We start from the raw sequence: 27,172 nt of genomic DNA on the forward strand, positions 1-27,172 counted from the left end.
TTCAGCTTCAGGTGTACTGTGCAGAGATCAGGCATCTACATCATCCCTGAGGTGGTCTCCCAAATGGGACACATGTCCATCAGATGCCCTTCAACATCTTTACATTATTGATTACATTCCCCAAATTAATTTTCAAAACCCCGTGGCCATCTTGTGGTTACCGACTATTTTCTAAACTTCTCACCTTCCCCTTATCCCCACCCCCCGCCCCTCTAGCAACCCTCAGTGTTTCCTCTATGTCTACAAAACTGTTTCTGATTAGTTCATTCACTTATTCTTTTCTTTAGATTCCGCATATAAGTGAGATCATATGGTATTTGTCTTTCTCTGTCTGACTTATTTCACTTAACATAATGTTCTCTAGGTCCATCCATGTTGTTGCAAATGGTAAGATTTCTTTCTTCTTTATGGCTGCATAATACTCCATTGTATAAATGTACCACAGTTTCTTAATCCAGTCATCTACCGATGGGCATTTTGGTGGTTTCCATGTCTTAGCTATTGTGTATAGTGCAGCAATAAACATAGGAGTGCATAAAGATTTTTGAATTGGAGTTTTGGATTTCTCCGGATAGATACCTAGGAGTGGGATTGCTGGATCATAAAGTAGTTCCATTTTCAGATTTTTGAGACACCTCCATACTGTTTTCCATAGTAGCTACACCAATCTGCAATCCCACCAACAGTGCACAAGCGTTCCCTTTTCTCCACATCCACGCCAGCACTTGTTGTTTATTGATTTATTGATGATAGCCATTTGACTGCGGTGAGGTGGTATTTCATTGTGGTTTTCATTTGCATTTCTCTGATGATTAGTGAGGTTCAGCATTTCTTCATATGTCTGTTTGACATCTGTATGTCCTTTTTAGAAAAATGTCTCTTCATGTCCTCTGCCTATTTTTTAATTGGGTTGTTCGTTTTTTTGGAGTTTAGTTCAGTGAGTTTTTTATAAATTTGTGATATTAACCGCTTATCAGATATATCATTGGCAAATATCTTTTCCCATTCAGTAGGATTCCTTTTTGTTTTATTGATGATTTCCTTTGCTGTGAAAAAGCTTTTTAGTTTGATGTAATCCCACATGTTTATTTTTTCTCTTACTTCCCTCTTGCGAGGGGATATATCAGTAAAAATCTTACTCCGGGTAATGTCTGTGAAGTTTCTTCCTATAGTTTCTTCTAGGAATTTTATGGTTTCAGATCTTACATTTAAGTCTTTAAGCCATTTTTAATTTATTTTTGTATATGGTGTAAGGAGGTGATCCAGCTTCATCTTTTTGCATGTGTCTGTCCAGGTTTCCCAGCACCATTTATTGAATAGACTGTCTTTACCCCACTGTACATTCTTGCTCCCATTGTCATAGATTAAATGGCCATATAGGCATGGATTTATTTCTGGACTCTCTATTCTGTTCCATTGATTTATGGGTCTGTTTTTATGCCAGTACCATGCTGTTTTGATTACTGTAGCCTTGTAGTATAATTTGATGTCAGGTATCGTTATACCTCCCACTTTGTTCTTATTTCTCAAGATCGCTGAGGATATCTGGGGTCTTTTATGGTCCCATATAAATTTTAGGATTATATGTTCTATTTCTGTGAAAAATGTCGTTGGTAGTTTGATAGGAATTGCGTTGAATATGTATATTGCCTTAGGCAGTATAGACATTTTAACTATATTAATTCTTCCTATCCATTAACATGATATGTATTTCCATCTATTTGTATCTTCTTTCATTTCTTTCTTCAGCGTCTTATAATTTTCTGAGTACAGATCTTGTACTTCTTTGGTTAAATTTATTCCCAGGTGTTTTATAGTCTTTGGAGCAATTGTAAATGGGACTGCTTTTTTAATTTTTCCTTCTGATGTTTTATTATTGGTATATACAAATGCAACTGATTTCTGAATATTAATTTTGTATCCTGCTACTTTACTAAATTCATCTATCAGCTCTAATAGTTTCTTGGTGGAGTCTTTAGGGTTCTCTATATATAGTATCATATCATCTGCATATAATGACAGTTTTACTTCCTCCTTATCGATTTGGATGCCTTTTATTTCTTTTTCTTGTCTGATTGCTGTGGCTAGAACTTCCAGCACTATGTTGAATAGAAGTGGAGAAAGTGGACAACCTTGCCTTGTTCCTGATCTTAAGGGGAATGGTTTTAGCTTTTCCCCATTGAGTATGATGTTAGCTGTGGGTTTATCATATATGGCCTTTATTATGTTGAGATATGATCCCTCTAGTCCCACTTTCTTAAGGGTTTTTATCATGAATGGCTGCTGGATTTTATCAAATGCTTTTTCTGCGTCTATTGATATGATCATGTGATTTTTATTTTTCATTTTGTTAATGTGGTGCATCACATTAATTGATTTGCGGATGTTGAACCACCCTTGCATACCAGGGATGAATGCCACTTGATCATGGTGTATGATCTTTTTAATGTATTGCTGAATTCTGTTCGCTAATATTTTGTTGAGGATTTTTGCATCTATGTTCATTAGCGATATCGTCCTGTAGTTTTCTTTTTTTGTGGTGTCTTTGTCTGATTTTGGGATCAGGGTGATAGGGGCTTCATAAAAAGTGTTTGGGAGTCTTCCCTCCCTCTGGATTTTTTGGAAGAGTTTGAGGAGAATAGGTGATAATTCTTTTTTGAATGTTTTGTAAAATTCACCTGTAAAGCCATCTGGTCCAAGGCTTTTGTTTGTTGGGAGATTGTTGATTACTGATTCAATTTCCTTGGTGGTAATCAGTCTATTCAGGTGTTCTGTTTCTTCTTGAGTTAGCCGTGGAAGGTTGTACGCCTCTAGAAAATTGTCCATTTCTTCCAGGTTGTCAAATTCTTTGACATACAGTTGCTCATAGTAATTTCTTAAATTTTTTTGTATGTCTGCGGTGTCTGTTGTCACTTCTCCTCTTTCATTACTGATTTTATTAATTTGGGTCCTCTCTCTCTCTCTTTTTAATGAGTCTGGCTAAACGTTTGTCAATTTTGTTTATCTTCTCTAAGAACCAACTCTTGGATTCATTGATCTTTTGTATTGTTTTTCTGGTTTCTATTTCATTTATTTCCGCTCTGATCTTTATTATCTCCTTCCTTGTACTCCCTTTGGGCTTATTTTGTTGTTCTTTTTCCAGATCCCTTAAGTGTGAAGATAAACTTGATTAGTGATGTTTCTTGTTTCTTTAGGTAGGCCTGCAATGCTATGAACTTCCCTCTTAGGACTGCTTTCGCGGAATCCCATAGATTTTGGGTCATTGTGTTTTCATTTTCGTTTGTCTCGAGATAACTTTTGATTTCTTCCTTGATCTCCTGCTTGACCCATTCATTATTTAGTAACATATTATTCAGCCTCCATGAATTTGTGTGTCTTCCAGTTGTTTTCCTGTATTTCATTTCTAATTTCATAGCACTGTGGTCAGAGAAGACAATTGGTATGATTTCAATTTTCTTAAATTTATCAAGACTTGCTTTGTGGCCTAACGTATGGTCTGTCTTGGAAAATGTTCCATGTGCACTTGAGAAGAACGTGTATTCTGCAGCATTGGGGTGAAATGCTCTGAAAATATCGATTAAATCCAAGTGGTCCAATGTATCATTTAAGGCTGTTGTTTCCGTATTGATTTTCTGTCTGGAAGACCTGTCCCTTGTAGTCAGAGGTATGTTGAAGTCCCCTACTATGATAGTGTTACTGTCGATTTCTGTCTTTATGTCAGCCAATATCTGTTTTATATATTTAGGTGCTCCTATGTTGGGTGCATAAATGTCTACTAGGGTTATGTCGTCTTGTCGGATTGATCCCTTTATTATTATATAGTGCCCATCTTTGTCTTTTAATATTTTCTTCATTTTAAAGTCTGTTTTGTCAGACATAAGTATTGCAACTCCAGCTTTTTTCTCATTTCCATTTGCATGGAATGTCTTACTCCAACCCTTCACTTTCAGCCTCTGTGTGTCTTTTGATCTGAGGTGAGTCTCTTGTATACAGCATATACAAGGGTCTTGCTTTCTTATCCACTCAGCCACCCTATGTCTCTTGATTGGAGCATTCAAACCATTTACATTTAAAGTGATTATTGATAGGTACATAGTTATTGCCATTTTTAAATTTGTAATTAGATTGTTTTCATCTTCTATTTACAGAAATCCTTTTAGTATTTCTTGCAATGCTGGCTTGGTGGTAATGAATTCCTTTAGCTTATTCTTTTCTGGGAATCTCTTTATCTCTCCATCAACTTTAAATGATAGTCTTGCTGGATAAAGCAACCTAGGTTGTTGGCCTTTGTTTTCCATCACTTTGAGTATCTCCTGCCACTCCCTCCTGGCCTTCAATGTTTCTGCAGAAAAGTCATTTGATAGTCTTATGGGAGTTCCCTTGTATGTAACCCTCTGTCTTTCTCTTGCTGCTTTTAGGATTCTCTCTTTGTCTTTAACCTTTGCCATTTTAACTATAATGTGTCTTGGTGTGGACCTGTATGGGTTTATCCTGGTTGGAACTGTCTGCACTTCCTGGGCTTGTATGTTGGTTTCCTTCATCAGGTTAGGGATGTTTTCGGACATTATTACTTCAAATATGTTCTCAATCCCTTGCTTCCTCTCTTCACCTTCTGGTATTCCTATGATGCACATGTTGTTGCGCTTGATGTTATCCCAGAGGTCTCTTAAACCATCTTCATTGTTTTATATTCTTTTTTCTTTTTGTTGTTCTGTTTGGGTGATCTCTGCTAACTTGTCTTCTAAGTCGCTGATTCGATCCTCTGCCTCATCTAACCTGCTGTTAATTCCTTCATGTGAGTTCTTTATTTCAGCAATTATGTTCTTTAGGTCTAACTGGTTGTTCGTTATGATTTCTACATCCTTCTTGATGTCCTCTTTAAGCTCCTTAAACATTCTTATCATCAGTGTTCCGAACTCTGTCTCTGATAGGTTTGTTACCTCTGCTTCATTTGGTTCCATTTCTAGAGGTTTCTTCTGTTCTTTTATTTGGGACATGTTTCTTTTTTCCCCCATTATGGTTGACTCTCTGTGTTTGCTTCGATGTATTAGGTAGATCCCCTGGAGTTCTTCGTTCTTGCTGGGTTATCTTATGTAGTATGTGTCCTTAATATTTGACTTGCACTACTGCGTTCTTCTCCTCTGCATGTGCTCCAAAAGTGACTCTTGTTTTGTGTATATTGTCCTGTTAAAGAAGATCTTTAATTGCTTTTCTCTTGTGAGTACGTAGGGTTTACTCCTACGCTGACTAGTTGTGAGAATTGGCTCTGCCCACCGCAGGGTGTTCTGCTGCGTGAGGGTTGACTGCTTAAATGTGGTTTGGCCTCTATGGGCTCTTGTGCCTGTAAAGAATCCCCTCTGGGTGTGTCACTTGTAGGTCAAACCCAGTAGTACTCTGGTTTGGTCTGGAGTTCGCCTCTGTGTATGTTGAATCTTGTGCCTCTTAAGCTGGGCCCTGGTAGGGCAATTTCAGAACAAAGGAAATCACCAAGCACAACAACAACAACAACAAAGAAAAAATCAAACACATTCACATGTAAAAAACAATCGACAACCCCCACTCAACACAGGCAAAGATATCAAAGATATAAAGACAAATCAAAACAGTACAAAAAGCAGCACCAGTCTTGGCTTAAGCCCACCAAGTAATCTCCAGGTTGCCCTCTGCTGTACCAAAGAGTCTCCTTTGTGTTGTGCAGGTAGATCCGGTCACCTGGTGCCCAGAGTGACGTTGGGACTGCAGATTTAGATGCATGGGGCTGAGGGGTCTGGATGGTAGTTTTTACAAAGCCAGTGCAGTTTCTGCCCTTGCCTGCACATATGCGCACTGAGAGTAGCACCACCAGCCCTGTGTCCAGTTCTCCTGAGTCTTAGGGCACTTCTTTCCTATGTGTGTGTGTGTGTGTGTATGTGTGTGTGTGTGTGTGTGTGTGTGTGTGTGTGTGGCGAGCGGGAGATTTCTCAGCTGCTGAAAGCTGGGAGCTGCGTCTGCTGCCTATTGCTGATCCCTGGGAGTGCCTCTGCAGATGTAACTGCCCCGCCCTAGGCAGGCCAGAAAGGGTGGGGGCTGGGGACGGAAGGAGGGGTCCTCTCTTTCCCAGCCCAGCTGTGTCACACTCTTCCCGCAGGCCAGAAAAGGTGGTGGCTGGGGACGGAAGAGTCCCCTCTCTCCTAGGCCAGCAAAAACCACACTCCTCTCAGCCTCTTCCCTGGGCCAGGGGCACCCGCCAGTCTTTCCAGAGCCCGAGTGCCAAGGTTCCTCTGTAATCTGACACTGCTCCTCAGTTCAGGGGCCAGTTCAAGTCTCTGGAAGGGTGGGGGTAGGATTGGAAGAGTGGGGGTAGGGGCCTGGGTATGGAGTTTGTGTCCTTTGTCCGGCCTAAGGCTTAACTGGACGTATCAGCTGAGGTTATTGCCTCAAATGCTAGATATGCTGCCCCCGCGGTGGGAGAGGTCCGCTATGGGACACAGGACAAAGAGCCCACTTCCTGGCTTCCGCGCTCTCCTCCGTCCTGGGATCTCCTGCGTGTCTGCAGCCATGGATGTGGGCTGGATTTTCACAGGCACAGGTGTGGGGCAGATTTCCACAGCCTGAGGGTGCGGGCCAAATTTCTACAGCCACAGGAGCGGGGGCCGCGTCCCCACCACTACACTCCCTTCCTTCTTCCCCTGCTCGCCCAATTTTCCCCACCTGCAAGTAATCCCTGCGCGAGTCTCTTCGCTGTTCTGCGTGATGAGCAGAGAGTCCTTTGATGGGTTATATGTCCCGTTTGTGATAAGACCCAACGGAGAACTCAAAAAGTGTGCCCCACTTCTGCCATTCTTATGACGTCACTGAAAATACTCTTTTAAAAAAAGAAAATACTCTTATTCTTTTAGATAATTCTCTCTAGTCTTTTGCCCATAAAATTATTTTCCTTTTAGTCCATTCTTTCTTAACAGAGTCTAACTTATACCCATAATCAAGCTTCTAAACTTCAAATCTTTAACCCGTCAAGTCAGTAGGAACCATTAGAAGTGTTTGAGCACCATAAAATTAAAAAATGTTATGCAGAGGCACACTGTCCCCCAGTATTGCCCAATAAAGTTTATAGGAAAGAAAAAAAAGTGACATTTCCTTTAAAAAATGTAATACAGAGAAAAAATGGGATCTACTCACTGTAACTTTTCAAAATACAGGTATGTGGTCAAACAAGGGCTCTTGTAGATGCATTCATACTTCGTGGCTACAAACTGGCCCTGACTTGGGTACCATTTAGGCCTCAGACATGAGAAGGCCAGGATAGGCCCAAGATCCCAAGGGTGATCCTGGATAGCAGAGTCTGCTGGAGCTCACACAAGCATTAAATTGATGGCTGAGCGAGAATATAGGCAGCTATAACTTTGATGTTAAACAATCAGCTGATCAAATAAATACACAGTCTGTGTTGGATCATTGAAAGGATTATGGTATGTAAAAAGGAGGGTTGAAGAAACAGATTGAATACTAAAACTATTCTGTCTGGGAGAAAGAAAAAACATACTAAGAACTGTTAGTCTATTAAAGCCTTATAATTTTATAATATGGGAGGCATTGAGAGTTCAGGAGATCACCCTCTCTTCGAAAATTTTGAAACTATAACCCAGAATTCTGCATCATTATGGGCAGCCTACAGCACAGATGCAACCAAACACTCCTGATCTTATCCTTATGGGCTTTCTTTTTATATACCTCCTCCTTTTCTTTCTGAGATGAAGGATACTTCCAGCTCTGTCCCTAATTAGGCAATAATATTAGTTTTGTTTTTAAAGTTCTTTATGAGAAAGCACTTTCATATTTATTATTCAATTTGATTCTTACAACATGGTCAAGAAAGAATAAGACAAATATTGGGGTTTTTTCCCACTTCATACAAAGAAAAAAGAAAAAACTGGCTAAGAGGTTAAGTGACTTAGTCAAAGCCACACACTCAGAAACTGATGGAGATAAGAATTGAATCCAACACCTACTAATTCTAAATCCATTCGTTTTTCAATTTGTCATTTACTTTCACATGACCTTGCCTGAGTCAGTCACCTCTCTCTAAGCCAGTTCATTTTTTCTGAAAAAATATAAATTAGACTAAATCAATGATTTCCAACCTGGGGAACTTTGGAAAAGATTCCTATGCCCATTCCAAACTTATTGTATAAAAATTCCCAGTTATTCTGAAGATCCACCAGGTTTAAGAATTCTTGGTCTTTTACCAGTCATCTTCAGTCTGATAAGCATTCTCCTTTGGATACATGAGGAATTTCCAAGAGATACACATACATAATTTTAAAGAAATCAATTTTCAAATCTTCCACTTTCATATGTTCTTTCTCCTAAAGTTGAACTGCCAGTGTGTATGCTTTGGAGAATCCCCTTTCATCCTTTCACTATCACCCATCTTCCACCCTATGAAAGAATCATACTATGGCACACTGCCTTGAAGTGTGAAAACCTCGGGGGGACAAATTCAAAGGGACAATTCAAAATAATGGTTTTGTTAAAGTCTACATTAACTGAGGCTCTATGATTCAATTCTAATTCATCTCATTAAGAAATGCATTTCTAATACAAGTTTACTTTTAATGTTTAGTAATTATCAAAGTTTATAGTATCTATATTTTTGATCATTTGTGAATTAATAATAACTATAATGATGGCAATTCAAAATAAAATATTAACATGTAAAGCCTTTTGGTCACAGAAAGTTTTTAAAAGTTATTTTTAAATTTTCGTTTCAAAGAAATATGATACAGTAGTCAATACAAGACTTTCAAAAATAAAAAATACATTAGGACAAAACTGTGTGAGAGAAGTGGAATGGAAATATATTTTCCAAATGCAAAAGGAACATTTAATCATTTCCAGTTGCTGTTGTTATTGTTCTCTTTCCATTTACTTTAATTGAAGAAAATGTTTAACAGTTAACTTTGAGAAGTAGCTTGTAATTTTCAGCATCACAAAATACTTTTAGTGTTTGAATATTTTTACAGAAATCAGGCATTAATTTTGAAAGAATAATTTCTGATTATTAAAGATGATAAAGTTTATATACTTTTAAAAATGTTTATTGTTTTTGTTTTCTGTTTTTTTGTTTTCATTTTTTGCTTTTTTGGTTTTTTTTTGGTACAAGAGCAGCATTATTTTTATTTTCCCAACACAGCATGCAGCTATGAGGTTATTGCTTTTTTTAAGAAAAATAATTATGTCTGTATGCAATTCCATTTAATAAATTGTAGAAAATAGTAGAAAATGATAGACTTTATTAAATTATATACGTTGAAGTTTCAAAAAAGAGCAAACTGAATAGTATTCCTTCCTCCTGCCTACCTCTCCCCAGGAAAGACCTTGCCTACCTTTCCCCAGGAAGCTGAATTTAATGCACATTGTTAGGTGTCACATGATTACATTGAACACATTTAAAAGAGTGATATAAAAGTTTGTTTTTAAATATAAATATTCACAAAACACTAGAAATGACGGCTGGGAACGTTGAAATTTGATTTGCAAAGTCCTAGCCTCCAGTATTACAAAATAGAGTATGGATGGGTGGGTTTGGAGCTGAGAGATAATAACCAATAACTCAATAACTGGTACAGTATCAATTTGAACTTCTTATGAAACATTTTAAATATCAACTTAAAAATGTGTGATGAGGTACATCATTTTCATCATTCTTTTGTGAGTAAATGGGAAAAGAAGACCTGATCACTGGTAGAGATAAACTCTGTTGCCCCTACCAGCCCCAAAATCCAAAAGCTCTAGTTGTTCTTTCCATTTTTTTTCCCTTCATTTCTCTCTTATTTACTTTTTTCCTTTTTGTTAGTCACTTACTAACCTGTCCGTGGTTGCTCTACATATTGGTCAGCACTACAATTGTCCCTAGACTTAAAGAGATTGCAAACCCACACAAGATACATACTGGGGATGTCTTAGAAGAATAGAGGGAACCCTGGAGAGGAAATGATGATATGATAATCTAAGGACTCAATATGTGCCCTTCACTGTCTACAATAAATTGTCCAATATTCTTCATAAGACACCATTGTTTTTAAGATGTATCACCAGTTTGAAAACAGTGTTTGGGGAACATATGAGCTACCACAAGAAATGTCTACACAAATTGTAAGCTATATCCTGATTTTTAAAATGTTAAAATGTAGGTAAATGTGCATCTTATAAAGTATATTTGTTATCTAAAAAATGTGGGCAAGTTTTTCTTTGAGAGGCTGTTTGTTAGTGTTTTAGAAGAAACTGAAGTATCATCATGATGTAGTCCTTCCTCTTTTTCTTCCTAGGAACAGCCGGCAGCTGCCTTCGTCGCTTCAGTACCATGCCTTTCATGTTCTGCAACATCAATAATGTTTGCAACTTTGCTTCAAGAAATGACTATTCTTACTGGCTCTCCACCCCAGAGCCCATGCCAATGAACATGGAGCCCCTGAAAGGCGAGAGCATCCAGCCATTCATTAGTCGGTGAGACATTGGTAGAGCTTTGACTTTTACCAATCCCCAGTTAGTTTAGCTAGTCAGAAATGAGTCCAAAGCTAATATTCTGGTCATACTCCTGGGTTAGGTAGAACAGAAGTGCCTTTGTAATAGTCAATTCAGTATTTAGTTTGACCCATTTTTTTTTTCTTTAATTTTATTTTATTAAATTTATTGGGGTGACAATTGTTAGTAAAATTACATAGATTTCAGGTGTACAATTCTGTAATACATCATCTATAAATCCCATTGTGTGTTCATCACCCAGAGTCAGTTCTCCTTCCATCACCATATATTCGATCCCCCTTACCCTCATCTCCCACTCCCCACCCCCCGCCCCCCTTACCCTCTGGCAACCACTAAACTATTGTCTGTGTCTATGAGTTTCTGTTTTTCATTTGTTTATCTTGTTCTTTTGTTGTTTTTGGTTTATATACCACATATCAGTGAAATCACATGATTCTCTGCTTTTTCTGTCTGACTTGTTTCGCTCAGCATTACTCTCTCAAGATCCATCCAAGTTGTCACAAATGTTCCTATATCATCTTTTCTTACTGCCGAATAGTATTCCATTGTGTATATATACCACAACTTCTTTATCCATTCATCTATCGAAGGCCATTTTGGTTGTTTCCATGTCTTGGCCACCGTAAACAAAGCTGCAATGAACATTGGAGCACACGTGTCTTTATCTCTAAATGTTTTCAGATTTTTTGGGTAGATACCCAGGAGAGGGATTGCTGGGTCATATGGCAATTCTATTCGTAATTCTTTGAGGAACCTCCACACTGCCTTCCATAACGGCTGCACCAGTCTGCATTCCCACCAACAGTGTATGAGGGTTCCTTTTTCTCCACAGCCTCTCCAACATTTGTTATTATTTGTCTTGTTGATGATAGCCATTCTGACTGGGGTGAGGTGATATCTCATTGTGGTTTTGATTTGCATTTCTCTGATGATTAGTGATGTTGAACATTTTTTCATATGTCTATTTGCCATTTGTATGTCCTCTTTGGAGAAATGTCTCTTCAAGTCCTCTGCCCATTTTTCAATTGGGTTGTTTGTTTTTTTGTTGTTGAGTTGCATGAGTTCCTTGTATATTCTGGATACTAGCCCCTTATCGGAGGCACTGTTTGCAAAAATCTTCTCCCATTCAGTTGGTGGCCTCTTTATTTTGTCAATGGTTTCTTTTGCTGTGCAGAAGCTTTTAAGTTTCATATAGTCCCATTTGTTTATTTTAGCTTTTACTTCCATTGCCTTTGGAGTCAAGTTCATAAAATGCTCTTTGAACCCAAGGTCCATAAGTTTAGTACCTATGTTTTCTTCTATGCAGTTTATTGTGTCAGGTCTTATGCTTAAGTCTTTGATCCATTTTGAATTAACTTTGGTACATGGTGACAAATAGCAGTCCAGTTTCATTCTTTTGCATGTGGCTATCCAATTCTCCCAGCACCATTTATTGAAGAGGCTGTCTTTGCTCCATTGTATGTTTTTAGCTTCTTTGTCAAAAATTATCTGTCCATATTTATGTGGTTTTATTTCTGGGTTCTCAATTCTATTCCATTGGTCTATGTGTCTGTTTTTCTGCCAATACCATGCTGTTTTGATTATTGTAGCCCTGTAGTACAAGCCAAAGTCAGGAAGTGTGATACCTCCATTATTGTTCTTTTTCCTTAAGATTGCTTTGGCTATTCGGGGTCTTTTGTGGTTCCAAACAAATCTGATGATTTTTTGTTCTATTTCTTTAAAATATGCCATTGGGATTTTGATGGGGATTGCATTGAATCTGTATATTGCTTTGGGTAATATGGCCATTTTAACTATGTTGATTCTTCCAATCCATGAGCACGGAATGTCTTTCCATTTCTTTGTGTCTTCTTCAATTTCTTTCAAAAATGTCTTATAGTTTTCAGCATATAAGTCCTTCACATCCTTGGTTAAGTTTATTCCTAGGTATTTTATTCTTTTTGCTGCAATTGCAAAAGGAATTGTTTTTTGTATTTCTTTTTCTGAGATTTCATTGTTAGTATATAGGAAGGCAATGGACTTTTGTGCGTTGATTTTGTAGCCGGCAACTTTACTGTATTCGTTGATTGTTTCTAATAGCTTTTTGGTGGAGTCTTTAGGGTTTTCTATATATACCATCATGTCATCTGCAAAGAGTGATAATTTAACTTCTTCATTCCCAATTTGGATGCCTTTTATTTCTTTCTCTTGCCTGATTGCTCTGGCAAGGACTTCCAACACTATGTTGAAAAGCAGAGGTGATAGGGGACATCCCTGTCGTGTTCCTGAACGTAGAGCAAAGGGCTTCAGTTTTTCTCCATTAATTATGAGATTAGCAGAGGGCTTTAGTTTGACCCATGTTTATTGATGGCCTGCTTTTGAGCAAGCCCCATGATAGGCATAGAGTAATAATATACAAAGAGCTTACAGTCTAGTCATTCGGCAAATACATGTAAATAATCTAAAATATATCAAGCTTGAGCCAAGTGCCATAATACATCTAATAAAATGTTATGAAAGCATAGGGAAAGGGATGTTTAATTCCAACTGGAGAGCTCTGGGATGACTATATGGAAGAAATGCGTTTTGAACTGGTTATTCCTGGAAGAATGGAAGGACTTGAGACACAGGCAGTTATAGGGGAAAATACATACTAGGCAGAGAACATAGGAATAGGTATTAGATTGATGTGTTTAGAATGTAGTTTGTAAAGGTTTGCATAGGGAGGAGAGATTGGATATTTAGCTTAGACCCTGATAGTAGAAGACTTTCAATGTCAGATTTTAGTTTGCAATTTATTTGGTATATAATGGGGATCCCTGAAAAGTTTTTGAGCTTCATGTCAGAGAAGATTACAGAGCCATTCATGTGTAACATGAATTACAGAGGGGATAGTCCTGAATTAGAGAGATCAGTTAGATTAAAGGTATTGCTATAATCCTGGTAGGAGTAGATTGGAACTCTCAGTGGGGGACATGTGTAACGTTGATAAAATAAGGTAGAATTTGGCAGTTGGGTAGGAAGAAGTGATAGCTAAAGTTTGGAGCATGAGTAACTAAAGAAGGTTGTACCATTAAAACATATATCCTAGAGTTTTACCACATTAGAACCCTAGTTTTTTTTTCTTTTGATTAGTGTTGAGTTTAAAATTTATTATATTTATTATTTTTATTTTCCAATTACAGTTGACATTCAGTATTATTTTATATTAGTTTCAAGTGTACAGCATACTGGTTAGACATACGTATTTTACGAAGTGATATTCCCATTTAGTATGGTACCCATCTGACATCATGCACAGTTATTACTTTTTTTTAAGTTTTTATTTATTGACAATATTCATTATGCTGTACTTTACATCCCTGAGAGTGAGAACCCTGTTTAACTTGATCTCCTAGGCATAGTAGATATTGCCATTTTCATTCATATCATGACCCAATTTATTTAGGAATCCAGTAACCATAAACGATAAGCGATTGGAAAATCTAGTTTATTTGACATTGAATATAATGGTTAAACCTAGTCCAGCCTCTCTTAGTAACAAATTCAGGGTGCCCTTTTAAATGCATTTGCCCGAATCCTTTTTGTGTGATTTTTGTCTGTTCCAACTCTTGGGAGTGAAAGGTCCCCTAAAGGTATTTTCTGTTTTGTAGATAAACTTTGCCAAATTGATTCAGCATTTTTAAAATGTCCCCTCATTTTCTTTAACTTATTGGCGTGACAATGGTTAGTAAAATTACATGGGTTTCCTCATGTTTTTTATTAAAGATTTGGTAGACTCTGCTGTACTTACTCTGCTACTGCTTTACTTGATTTTATAGATTTAAGCCACATCTCCAAGTGCCTGGGTACCTGCCCAGCATTCTGTATATGTAGTACTTCTCCAGATAGGCCAAATAGTTAATAAACATCCTTTGGACCAAAAATAATGGATGGTTTTGAGAAAGTGCTTGTTCTAGTTTACTAGACATTGTTCTTGCCACAGTTTCAGCATTGCTAAATGTCTACCTTCCAGTTGGGCACTTTGACAGCAAACAGTATGTACAATACACTAAGCCAAACTCTTAGAGTGGTTATGGCATTGACTATAGCAAGTATGAATTTAGGGCAGATTGGAAAATGGAAATGCTATAGCAGTGATTCTGTAGTTTCTTGAAAAAAGCTTAGTTTTCATTTATAACTTTATTGTGTATATTGGGAGACAAAGTTTATGCAAAAGCAATTCTCAAAGTGCATTTTCTCCTCCTTTTCTGAGCATTAAAGACACCTTAATGGGCTTCTATACCAGGAAGGCTTCCAAAGAAGAGGGGCTGCTATTTCCCACATACTCACTCTGTAGATTGTGTTCCCTTTCCCTTTCCTTTACTAGGTGTGCAGTGTGCGAAGCTCCAGCTGTGGTGATTGCAGTTCACAGTCAGACCATCCAGATTCCTCGTTGTCCTCAGGGATGGGATTCTCTCTGGATTGGTTATTCCTTCATGATGGTAACCAACACTTCCTTGTTTTTGTCATCATAGCTGACTATCCATCGTATCTGCATTTCTTCCCAATGTGAAAAATCCCAGTCATTTGCATAGTAAGAAGCTTGACCTAAAATAGCTACTGTCCAAGCACTGTGTTCCCCCTCACACATTTTCTAGAACATGTTTTTATTATCTTGTTGCTTTTGTTGAGTACCCTTGGTGTGGACACTATTCTCTTACCTCTGACCTTAGTTCCTTCACTGGATTTGAAGGAAATCCTTCACTGGATTTGAATTTTTGGCCAACTTCAGCACATATCTTTGGGTATCTACTAAGGTATTATAACACATGGGCATTGTGGCACATTTTTCCTTGTCTTTTCTAGCATACAAGTGCAGGGGCAGAGGGCTCAGGTCAAGCCCTGGCCTCCCCTGGTTCCTGTTTGGAAGAGTTTCGTTCAGCTCCCTTCATTGAATGCCATGGCCGGGGTACCTGCAACTATTATGCCAACTCCTACAGCTTTTGGCTGGCCACTGTAGATGTGTCAGACATGTTCAGGTAAGGTGCTTATGGCTTTAGTTTTCTTTAGGTCCTTAGCTTCCTTCAGAAATGCTAGGGAAAAGAGAGGCAATTCATGGACGGGTATTACCAACAAATGTTTGGAGTTCAGTGAACTGTGTCCTCTATTCTTGCTTGTTCTCCTCATATACCTGACTCAGATCAGAAAAACAAACTTAGCTGATAGGTACATGTGGTTTGAGATGACTCGGTGGTAATTCTTCAATAGCAAAATAGACAAAGCTAGCAAAGATCATGTGACCTGCACAATTACAAGTGAGCAGCTATTCAGCAAGATTGAGGCCATCCCAGGAATTGAAGCTATAATCTGTGCTCAGTCCAATGAACTCTTTTCCCAAGATGTTTTCAAGCCTCTTATCTAAGCATTTAAATTAGTGAAACCACATATAACACATTTACCTCAGGATACTTTGATCTAATGGATTTTTTTCTCAGTTTAAATGTATTTTTATGTCTTGCTTCTTTTGAATCATCATTACTTAATATTTTTAAATGAACACAGTTTAAAGATTTTATGTAACTTATTTTTTCATTCAGGAGATGTTTTCTTTTTCATTAAATTTATTGGGGTAACATTGGTTAGTAAAATTATATGTTTCAATCGTACAGTTCTATAATACATTATCTATATATTTGCATACTGTGTTCACCATCCAGAATCAGTTCTCCTTCCAACACCATATATTTGACCCCCTTTTCCCTCTTCTACCATCCCCCCTGCCTCCTTACCCTCTGATAATCACTAAACTGTTGTCTATAAGTGGTGTCTGTAAGTTTTTGTTTCTTCATTTGTTTGTCTTGTTCGTTTGTTGCTTTCAGTTTTATATCCCACATAGGAGTGAAGTCATATGGTTCTGGATTTTTTCTGTCTCACTTATTTCACTTGGCATGATAATCTCAAGACCCACCCATGTTGTTGCAAATGGCAGCATTTCATCTTTTCTTGTGGCAGAGTAATACTCCATTGTATGTATGTACCACATCTTCTTTATCCAATCATCAATTGAAGGACACCTTGGTTGTTACTATGTCTTGGCCATGATGAATAACGCTGCAATGAACATAGGGGTACATATATGTTTATGGATAAAAGTTTTCAGGTTTTTTGGGTAGATACCCAGAAGAGGAATTGCTAGGTCATATGGTACTTCTATTCTTCATTTTTTGAGGAACCTCCATGCTGTTTCCATAGTAACTGTACCAATTAACACTCCCCCCAAAAGTGTATGAGGCTTCTTTTTTCTCCGCAACCTCTCCAAGACTTGTTATTACATGTCTTGTTGATAATAGCCATTCTACCAGGTGTGACGTGATATCTCATTGTGGTTTTGATTTGCATTTCTCTGATGATTAGTGATGTTAAGCATTTTTTCCTATGTCTATTTGCCATTTGTTTGTCCTCTTTGGAGAACTGTCTATTCAGGTCCTCTGACCATTTTTTTTTAAATGGATTGTTTGTTTTTTTGTTGTTGACCTGTATGAGTTCTTTATATGTTTTGGATATTAACCCTTCATCTGAGATGTTTTTCATGAATATCTTCTCCCATTCTGTTGGTGGCCTCTTTGTTTTGTTGATGGTTTCTTTTGCTGTGCAGAATCTTTTTAGTTTGATATAGACCCATTCATTTATTTTAGCTTCTACTTCCCTTGCTTTGAGGTCAAATTCATAAAATGCTCTTTGAACCCAAGGTCCATAAGTTTAGTACCTATGTTTTCTTCTAAGCAGTTTATTGTTTCAGGTCTTATATTTGGGTCTTTGATCCATTTTGAGTTAATTTTGGTACATGATGACAGATAGCTGTCTAGTTCCATTCTTTTGCATGTGGCTTTCCAATTTTCCCAGTACCATTTATTGAAGAGGCTGTCTTTTCTCCATTGTATGTTTTTGGCTCCTTTGTCAAAAATTGTCTGCCCAAATATATGTGGGTTTATTTCTTGGTTTTCAGTTCTATTCCATTGGCCTGTGTGTCTGTTTTTCTGCCAGTGCCATGCTGTTGTGATTATTCTAACTTTGTAGTACAAGCTGAATTCAGGGAGTATGATACATCCAGCCTTGTTCTTTTTTCTTTGGATTGCTTTGGCTATTTGGGGGTCTTACTTGATTTCATACAAATCTGATGATTTTTCTGTTCTTTTTCCTTAAAAAATTCCCTGGGGATTTTCATGGGGATTGCGTTAAGTTTATATATTGCTTTGGGTAATATGGCCATTTTAATTATGTGGATTCCTCCCACTTATGAGTACAGAACATCTTTCCATTTCTTTGTGTCTTCTTGTATTTCTTTTAATAATGTCTTGTAATTTTCAGCATATAGGTCCTTCACATCCTGTGTTTATTCCCAGGTATTTCATTCTTTTTGTAGCAATGGCAAAAGGAATTGTTTTTTCATTTCTCTTTCTGAAATTTCATTATTAGTATATAGGAAAGCAGTGGAATTTTGTACATTGATTTTTCTATCCTGCAGCTTTACTATATTTGTTTATTTTTCTAATAGTTTTTTTGATGGAGTCTTTGGGGTTTTCTATGTAAAAATTATGTTGTCGGCAAAAAGTGACAATTTGACTTCTTTATTCCCAATTTGGATGCCTTTTATTTCTTTCTCTTGCTGATTGCTCTGGCTAGGATTTCCAATATAATGTTGAAAAGCACTGGTGATAGGGGACAACCCTATCTTGTTCCTGATCTTAGAGGAAAAGCTTTCAGTTTTTCACCATTAAGTGTGATATTAGCTGAGGGTCTGTCATATATGGCCTTTATTATGTTGAAGTACTTTCCTTCTATACCCATTTTATTAACTGTTCTAATCATAAATCAATGTTATATCTTGTCAATGCTTTTTCTGCATTGATTGATATAATTATGTGATTTTTATTCTTTATCTTGTTTATGTGGTGTATCACATTGATCTATTTGCATGTGTTGGACCATCCTGGTGCCCCTGGAATGAACCTCACTTGATTGTGATATGTAATCTTTTTAATGTATTGTTGTATTTGATTTGCTAGTATTTTGTTAAGGAAGTTTTGCTTCTGTAGTCATCAGAGATATTGGTCTGTAGTTTTCTTTTTTTGTGTTATCCTTACCAGGTTTTGGTATCAGGGTGATGTTAACCACATAAAATAAGTTAGAAAGTATTGCCTCTTCTTCAATTTCTTGGAAGAGTTTGAGGACATATATTAAATCATATCTGAATGTTTGGTAGAATTCACTAGTGCAGCCATCTGGTCCTGGACTTTTGCTTTTGGGGAGGTTTTCCATGATTGTTTCAATTTCTTTGCTATTGATCGATTTAGATTTTCTACTTCTTCGTGATTCAGTCTAGGAAGGCTATATGTTTCTAAAAACTTGTCCATTTCTTCTAGGGTATTGAATTTGGTGGCATATAGTTCTTCATAGTATTCTCACATGATCCTTTGTATTTCAGTGGTGCCCATTGTAACTTCTCTTTCATTTCTGATTTTATTTGTGTATTTTCACTTTTTTCCTTAGTGAGTCTAGCTAAGGATTTGTCAATTTTATTAATCTTTTCGAAGAACCAATTCTCTGTTGCATTAATTTTTTTCTATGGTCTTTTTGTTCTCTATTTCATTTGGTTCTGCTCTTTTTTTTTTTTATTTCCTTCCTTATGCTGACTTTGGGTTTCATTTGTTCTTCTTTCTCTAGTTCTGTAAGATGTAATGTTAGGTTGCTTACTTGGGAGTTTTCTTGTTTCTTGAGATAGGCCTGTAATGATAAAAATTTCCCTCTTAATACTGCTTTCACCTCATCCCAATAATTATGATATGAAGTATTGCCATTCTCATTTGATTCCATGTGTCTTTTGATCGCTCCTTTTATTTCTTCTTTGACCCAGTCATTCTTTAGTAGCATTTTATTTAATCTCCACGTATTTGTGGTTTTTCCCTCTTTCTTTTCCCAGTTGATCTCCAATTTCAAAGCCTTGTGGTCAGAGAATATACTTGGTATGATTTCAGTCGTCTTAAATTTGCTGAGGTTAATTTGATGTCCCAAAATATGGTCTATCCTTGAGAATGTTCCATGTACACTAGAAAAGAATGTATAGTCTGGTGTAGGATGAAATGCTCTGTAAATGTCAGTGTTGTCCATTTGGTCTAGTGTGTCATTTAAGGCTGATATTTTCTTATTGATTTTCTGTTTGAATGATCTACCCATTGCTGTCAATGGCGTGTTTAGGTCACCTACTATAATTGTGTTTTTGTCAGTTTCTCCCTATAGTTCTGTTAGTAGTTGCTTTATATATTTTGATGTCACCTGATTGGGAACATATATATTGATAAGTGTTATGTCTTCTTGTTGTATTGTCCCCTTTATCATTATGGAATATCTGTCTTTGTCTCTTGTTACTTTTTCTATCCTGAAGTCTGTTTTGTCTGATGTAAGTATGAATACACCTGGTATTCTCTGGATTCCATTTGTTTGGAGTATCATTTTCCACCCTTTCACTTTGAGTCTATATTTGTCCTTGCAGCTGAGATGTGTCTCTTGAAGACATCACGTTTGGTGTTTTTTTGTTTTGTTTTTTGTTTTTGTTTTTTGGTCTAATCTGCTACTCTGTGCCCTTTTATTGGTGAGTTCAGTCCATTTACTTTTAGGGTGATTAATTGTTGATATTTCAGGATTTCCTATAGCCATTTTATCTCTTGTTTTCTGATAGTTCAGCATCTCCATTGTTTCTTTGCCTTTGTGTTTCTGTCTGTTATTTTATTTTCATGGTATTCTGTGATTTTTTTCCCCGTGTTTCTTCTTTTTTATGTTATGTGTCTCAGTTCTGGGTTTTTTTTTTTTTGAGTGGTTACCATTTTGTTTATGTAAAAGAAAGTTTGATGTATACAATAGTCCTTTTTCTTTAGTATGCATTTTATCTTCATTCCCCTTTGCAAATTCAGACCTTTGCCTCATCCCCTTTATGTTTTTGTTGTCACATATTATCCCTATTGATTCTGTGAGTTCATTCCTGAGTTGCAGTAGTAAATAGTCTTTTCTATTTATTTTTTTATAATGTTTTTTCTTCTTTACCCTTTATATTATATTTAAATGTATAGTGCCCTATTTTGTATAGGGGTTGACATTTCCTTCTTCTGTCTGTCTTTTAGTAATCTTACTCATAGTTTTATATCCTTTTGTCTTTTTGTTTCAGGTCAAATAGCCTCCTTCAGTACCTCCTGTAATGTAGGCCTTGTGGTACAAAATTCCCTCATCTTCTATATATCTGGAAAGGTCTTTATTCCTCCTTTATATCTAAAGTATAATGTTGCTGGATATATTGTTTTGGCTGGCAATTTCTCTGTTTCAATAGTTTGAATATTTGATTCCATCCCCTCCTAACTTGTAGAGTTGTCGCTGAAAAATCTGATGATAATCTAATGGGCTTTCCTTTGTAGGTTACTATTTTCTTTTCCCTGGCTGCCTTGACAATTTTTTCTTTGTCATCAATTTTTGACAGTTTCAGTATAATGTGCCTTAGAGAAGGCCTTTTAGGTTTGAGATAATTAGGTGTTCTGTTTGCTTCTTGGATTTGAGGATCCAGTTCTTTCCATAGGTTTGGGAAGTTCTCGTCAGCTATTTGTTTGAATAGGCTCTCTATGCTCTTCTCTCTTTCTTCGCCTTCTGGTATGCCCATTATTCTTATATTGCTCTTTCTGATGGAGCCAGATAGTTCTTATAGAGTTCTTTCATTTCTTTTAACTCTCATGTCTCTCTCTTCTTCCTTCTATGTCGTTTCCAGGTTTCCCTCTTTGATGTCACTGTTTTTTTCCTCCACCTGGTCAGCTCTATTTCCTAAGTTTGCTATTTCATTCTTCATCTCTTTTGTTGATTTCTTCCGCTTCAGAATTTTGTTCTTAATTTTCAATTTCTTTAGTAAAGTATTCATTTTGCTTGTTGTTTTACTTCTGAGTCACTGAACTGCCTATCTGTGTTTTCTTCCATCTCGATGAGTTTTTTTTTAGAACTGCAATCTTGAATTCTGTCATTTAAGTCACATATTTCCATATCTTTAAGTTTATTTTCTGGAGATTTCATTTTCTTTCTGATCTGCCTTTTTACCTTGGTTATTCATTGTAATTGATGGATTATTTCTCTTCCTTGGCATCTATGTGTTTGAATTCTGCAGCAGGTTGACATGAAGAGTTCTTTCTTTTGTTTTCTAGTAGGTAACACTGGAGTATTTTATTAACTTTTGCCCTAGTTCAGTTTCTTAAGGAGGGAGATTTCCTGGGGAGGTGGGTATCTCCTCTGTGACCAGGTCTCCTTGATCTCAGGGAACCATCCCTATGGGAGGATGTGGTATTCAATGGAGTTCTGAGGCCCTGAAATCCCAGTGCTGTCTCTGCAGCCAGATGCAGAGCTGTGGGCCTCAGCAGCCCTGGGTGCCCCCAATGTTATCAGCCACAAAAGATGGGGGCAGGATGGGCTGGGAGAGGAGGCTGGTGTGTTTGTGGCTTTGTTGTTCTCCAAGTAATGGTGACTGCCAGTCCATTGCTGCCTCACCCCAATATCTTCTCCCTTGTCACTGAAATTAGCCACAATGTGCTCCTCCACTCAGGAACTGTCTTTTCAGTTCTCAGGGTTGTAGATATTCCGCTCTTTAACCCAAAACTGCTACCATTTTCTTCTGGGGCCCACTGCTAGCACTGGGAGCATGTCGGGAAGGCGAGCTCTGGGAGATTGTATGGGGGCAGCCAGGTTCTGTAGCTTTCTTTTCTTACTATCACTGAGAATTGTCAGACGACAGCTGTCACACTCCTGTATTCATCTTTCCCCGGAGGTGTCTGCCTAAGTCGCCTGGGTTTAGCCATATTGTATGCTGATCAGTCAAGCAGGAATACTTGGTTCCACAGAGAGTGCATCTGCAATTTGAATCATCTCCTCCCCCAGGACTGCAGTGAGCTCCGGGCTATGTCTGTTGCCCCCATCTCTGTACTTCTCACTACCCTCCTCCCTTATTTGCCCCAATTTGCCACCTTCAGATTTTCAATGTGCAGATCTTTTACACGTGCTTGTGTGTTGCACAGGGATTCCTTTTTTGAATAATAGCTCTTAAACTTGTTGTAACTTCAAGGGGAGAGATCAAGAGGAACCCCTCATGCTGCCATGTTTCTGATGTCATCTCTTACTATTTTTCTTATGTATTATCTTTATGCATTTCTTATATATTATCATTTATTCATCATCAGTTGCCCAGATCCCCCTCGTTTTAGGACTATTAGAAAAATGTATAAGAAAATGAAAGGGAGAGATAAATAGACAAAGATAAAAGTGGAGTGGAGAAGAGTCACAAAAATACTTGGGTCATACCAGTCACTGCACTAAATCATGTTGCTCAAAAGTTGACCATGCAGTTATCAGAAACACAAAAAGAAGGTTTGGGTGTGAATTTGAACCAATAATAGAATTGAAATACCAGAAAAGACGAATCTGATTGTCTTGTTTCTTATTTCCCAGCAAACCTCAGTCAGAAACACTGAAGGCAGGAGACTTGAGGACACGTATTAGCCGATGTCAAGTGTGCATGAAGAGGACATAACATTTTGTTTTGAAGAATTCCTTGTGTTTTTAAATGTGATATATATATATGTATATATATATATAAGATTCCCAGGATGCAATGTCTCACTCTCCCCAACTTTACCACTGCTGCCACCAATGGTGCTATTATATATGACCAAGAGAATATGCTGACTACTTCCCATGGAGATTCATATGTACCTCAGCAATGTGCCAGAGCAAGGTCGCTATTATTTTTCTAAGAAAGAAATAAGTAAATGAATTTGCTTTTGGGTCCAGAATGACTTTCTCCAAGGATTATAACATGAAGATTATATATTTTACCCAGTAACTAAAATGGCATGTTAAAAATTCAATTAAGAGAAGAATCACACTGAGTAAAATAAAAGACTGCAGTTTGGGGCAAGAATTATTTTTCATGGTGCTACTAATCCTACTGTATCCCAGGTTTTTAATATAAAAGTGTTAAGCTTATTTTGCTGTGTAAGTAAAGAATGTGTGTATATTGTGTAAACAGTCTTTTAGCTCAAAATGTTGAGTCATTTAGGTGTGACCTGACGTGAGCCACTCTTTACAGAAAATGTAGGAAAATCTAGAATACAGACAACAAGATTTTATATCCATGTTTATCAAAGAGAGAGAAAGAATTTATATTATTGCATCAAGTTACTACTGAGAATAAATTTATTTTGATTTTTATGCCATAAGTTCTTATTTGACTTTTTCAATATAGGTCATTTTCAGTCACTTGAATCACAATTTTAAATGTTTATGTTACATGCCAAATTATATCTAATGGAGTAATTTGTCTTCTACTATATTCTCCAAGGCACTTTTAATACCAGATGCCTCCAGTTTCAGTGTTTCTTACATCTTGTTTTTGTTCATCCCTGACCAAGCAAAGTTCTCCCAAATAATTTTGAGAAACAAAAAAATGTACAAAAAAATTGATGGTTCTTTTCCCTGTGCTTCTTATATAAGAATTATTTTCCTGTGGTCTCTGCTTATACAAGAACTGGGAAGACAAATACTTGGTTAGGCTTCTCTCTTCAATTACAAAGCCAATTGTTGTTTCTTATTCTTTTTTATTCTAAACGTTTTATTATAAATAGTCATAGAATACCTTATTTCCCTAGCTGTCATTTTCTCAATGTTTTTTAACTCACTCACCAATATCAATTTAATTAAAGATATCATCTGTTGTAAGGATGGTTTGTTGCGTATCTCTTCAGCCTCTGTGGCAAAATCTGCTCATTTATAGATGGGCTACATCAACAAGTAGTCCCATCTCAGAGAATCATTTAGAGCAATTCCAAACCAAAAGAGGTTTCTGCAGACTTCAATCACTCCAATTGCTGCTACAAAACATACAGTAATATAAAGTTTTTTCAATGAAGAAAATAACCCACTGTAAGGTATTTTTGAGATAATAAATTTATGAATAACATTGTGTTGATGGCTGATAAAGGAAGCAGAAGTACCTTCTATTTGGGGAAGAATTCATTAATAATGTGTAAAGCAGAGTAGTGAGTTATAATGAACACATGTAGATCTCTAAAATAGAGGACTTGCTGAAAGTAAGATGCATTAAAAGCCTCTATAATGAAATTTGTGATATAGCTAAAAGGTAAAACAACCCTTGAGAATTTTATGCCCTAATATGAACTCAATCTAAAACTTAGAGTCTATAGTAGTAAAAGTTAGGTTCTAAACAACAGTAATTACCTAATAATACTATTGATTTCAAAGCCAGCCAATTGTAAATTCTAATTTTATTTTCCCATGTAGCCACATGCATGAAAACAGTAATGGGTAATTGTAAATGAAAATGCCATATTACATCGCAGAGAATTTTCTACATGCTGTACACTTAAAGGTTCTTCCTTGAGTTACAGTCACAAACACTAATTCCAGAGATTTTGCTATGTGTAGCTTTCCCTTTCATTTTTATTTGGTTGAAAACCTTGGCTCAAAAAGGACCTCATAACATTTTAATAGTGGCATGTGCAACTAATCTATGTGGTTCCTAAAACCCCTAACTATCCCCCGCTCTGCTGTGTTGTTTAAAGTGCGTGAACCCAGTAAACCCAATACGTTCCGGGACCTAATGGTTGTTTATCCTCCCTTGCCACTAAATATTCAAAGATTATTCTTGATGTAGCTGCTCTAGTAGTTATCTATAGTGAGTTTTGAAGTCATAAAATTAATGATTTTCCCACATAGGCAGGCAATGAAAGAGCTGTTTTGCTTAATCAGATACAAATAGTTATTACATGTACCAACCAATTGATTTTACATATATATAAAATTATATAAATAAATATATATAATTTCATATATGTAATTATATAAATAAATATGTATAATTATATAAATAAACAAATATATATAATTATATAAATAAACGAATATATATATATATACATACATAAATATATATCTCACACACACACACACACACACACACACACACACACTCACATGCCATGTTGATGTCTCACTCATCACTTCGAGCTTCTAAAAGAGGTTTTATTGGACCTCTTGTGGTAGTACTGTGTCTTTTCTTACTTGGCCAAATTTGAAAAACGCTTTCTATTTCTTGTAGTACCAATGAGGTTCTTTGCCTCAATTGGCATGTTTAATTGATAACTCACTGCCAAGCCATCAGAAGTTTATTCATATGTTAATCACAAGAGGGCACTATTGCCTATAAAAATAAATCAGCATGTGCAATGATTTGCTGAGGTCATTATAGATGGTGGTTGTGGAGCTGTCTAACGCCCTGCCTCCAGATTCCTTTTAAGCTTTATGCATTCTTTCATCCTCACAAAGATCAATAGCAAGTATTTTAAGAGGTTGCCTAGTTTCCCAATGTCTGCATCCAAAATAAGGGACAGCTTTACTGTCAAAGATTCTCTTAAGAGCCTGATTAGGAGTTGGCTCTGGTAGTACTTCCCATGTCTCTCAACACAGAAGCAAAAAGCAGTCACTTTTGTTTGGTCAGGACTTCAATTGGATCCTTTAGCGGAGACTCTTTGTTCTCAGGCAGGACTATAAACACCTTCATCCCTAGGTAGCTCTAAAAATAAATTGAATCCTATTTTAAAGTCGTGTCATTTTCATTTTAGAGCACTGGTTTCTAGAGTCTATTCAGGATGTTTGGGAGGTTTGTGTGGTGGAAATACTCATAAATTGGAACACAGAAGGAATAAATCTGGATAGGCCAGTCTCCCAAGTTCCATGGTAACAAATGTTCATTAGCTGTAGGGTATCATGATAGCAACCCAAAATCAACACAACCAGAAAGATACCTATATTTCCAAGAGGATATATGCTATTTGATCTTTGACTACCAAATCTTACTAATTCTAGGCCAGGCCAGGATAGATCATTGGGCTTTTGCCATCAATAGCTGTCTGGAGGAAGCTGGTTTACCAACCTGTTCCCTAACACATGGACAGGCTAACATCACATTTATTATTTCTGTATTTCTCTGAGTGGACAGCATGCCCAACCCCTGAACCTAAAGGGTAACAAATTGCTGACATCCCACCAATTTATGCAAGATATGTTCTGTTCTCCTTCAGATTCACATGGCATTCTTCACCCTGCTTTCTGCCCTAGACAATTCCTGTGCTCTCTGGCTTCTGGTTTGGTTCAACCAATGGGATACCCCAGCAGTATAGCAGAGTGAGGGACAGACTGAGGTTAGGGTATTTATATTCATGGGGCCTATGGGTTCACCTCAGGTTAACTTGTGCTCCACAGTTGAATGTTCTTGCTCTTCTGAAGATGACCTACTCTTTTTGATGAACTCCCCCTCTGATTCCAGTAACCTCTTTCTTCTCACCTCTTCAGGTCTATGTTTATGATGATAAGTCTGCTGCTGCTGTGCTGCTAGCCCTGGATTCCTGCACTACCTTTTGGTGGTTCCCTTCCATACCACCTATATGTTTCTAATTAAACTCTCCTCAGATTATCCTAATTTAAGTGTGTTGTCCATTGGCTGTTGATACCCTGACAAATGCACAATTGCTTCTAGTTTCCAAATTTTAGTAGAGGTACTTTATTCTATTTGTGGCAAAATGAGGATGAATTG

The 27,172-nt window shown here is 37.0% G+C and overlaps 1 protein-coding gene across 3 annotated transcripts in view; it reads left to right on the plus strand.

Moving 5' to 3' along the window:
• Positions 1-24,279, plus strand: part of COL4A5 (collagen type IV alpha 5 chain) — a 307,204-nt gene extending 282,925 nt beyond the window's left edge. For all 3 annotated transcript variants that reach the window (XM_074323263.2, XM_074323259.2, XM_074323260.2), the window contains 4 exons: positions 10,308-10,485; positions 14,873-14,987; positions 15,352-15,524; positions 23,011-24,279. In XM_074323263.2, coding sequence (XP_074179364.1) covers positions 10,308-10,485; positions 14,873-14,987; positions 15,352-15,524; positions 23,011-23,092 — 548 coding nt within the window. In that variant the 3' untranslated portion in view covers positions 23,093-24,279. The remainder of the gene's footprint in view (positions 1-10,307; positions 10,486-14,872; positions 14,988-15,351; positions 15,525-23,010) is intronic.
• The last annotated feature ends 2,893 nt before the right edge of the window (positions 24,280-27,172 follow it).

The sequence above is a fragment of the Rhinolophus sinicus genome, chromosome 18 (assembly GCF_057876585.1).
Source record: "Rhinolophus sinicus isolate RSI-liver-muscle chromosome 18, RSI-T2T, whole genome shotgun sequence".
Classification (NCBI taxonomy): Eukaryota; Metazoa; Chordata; class Mammalia; order Chiroptera; family Rhinolophidae; genus Rhinolophus; species Rhinolophus sinicus.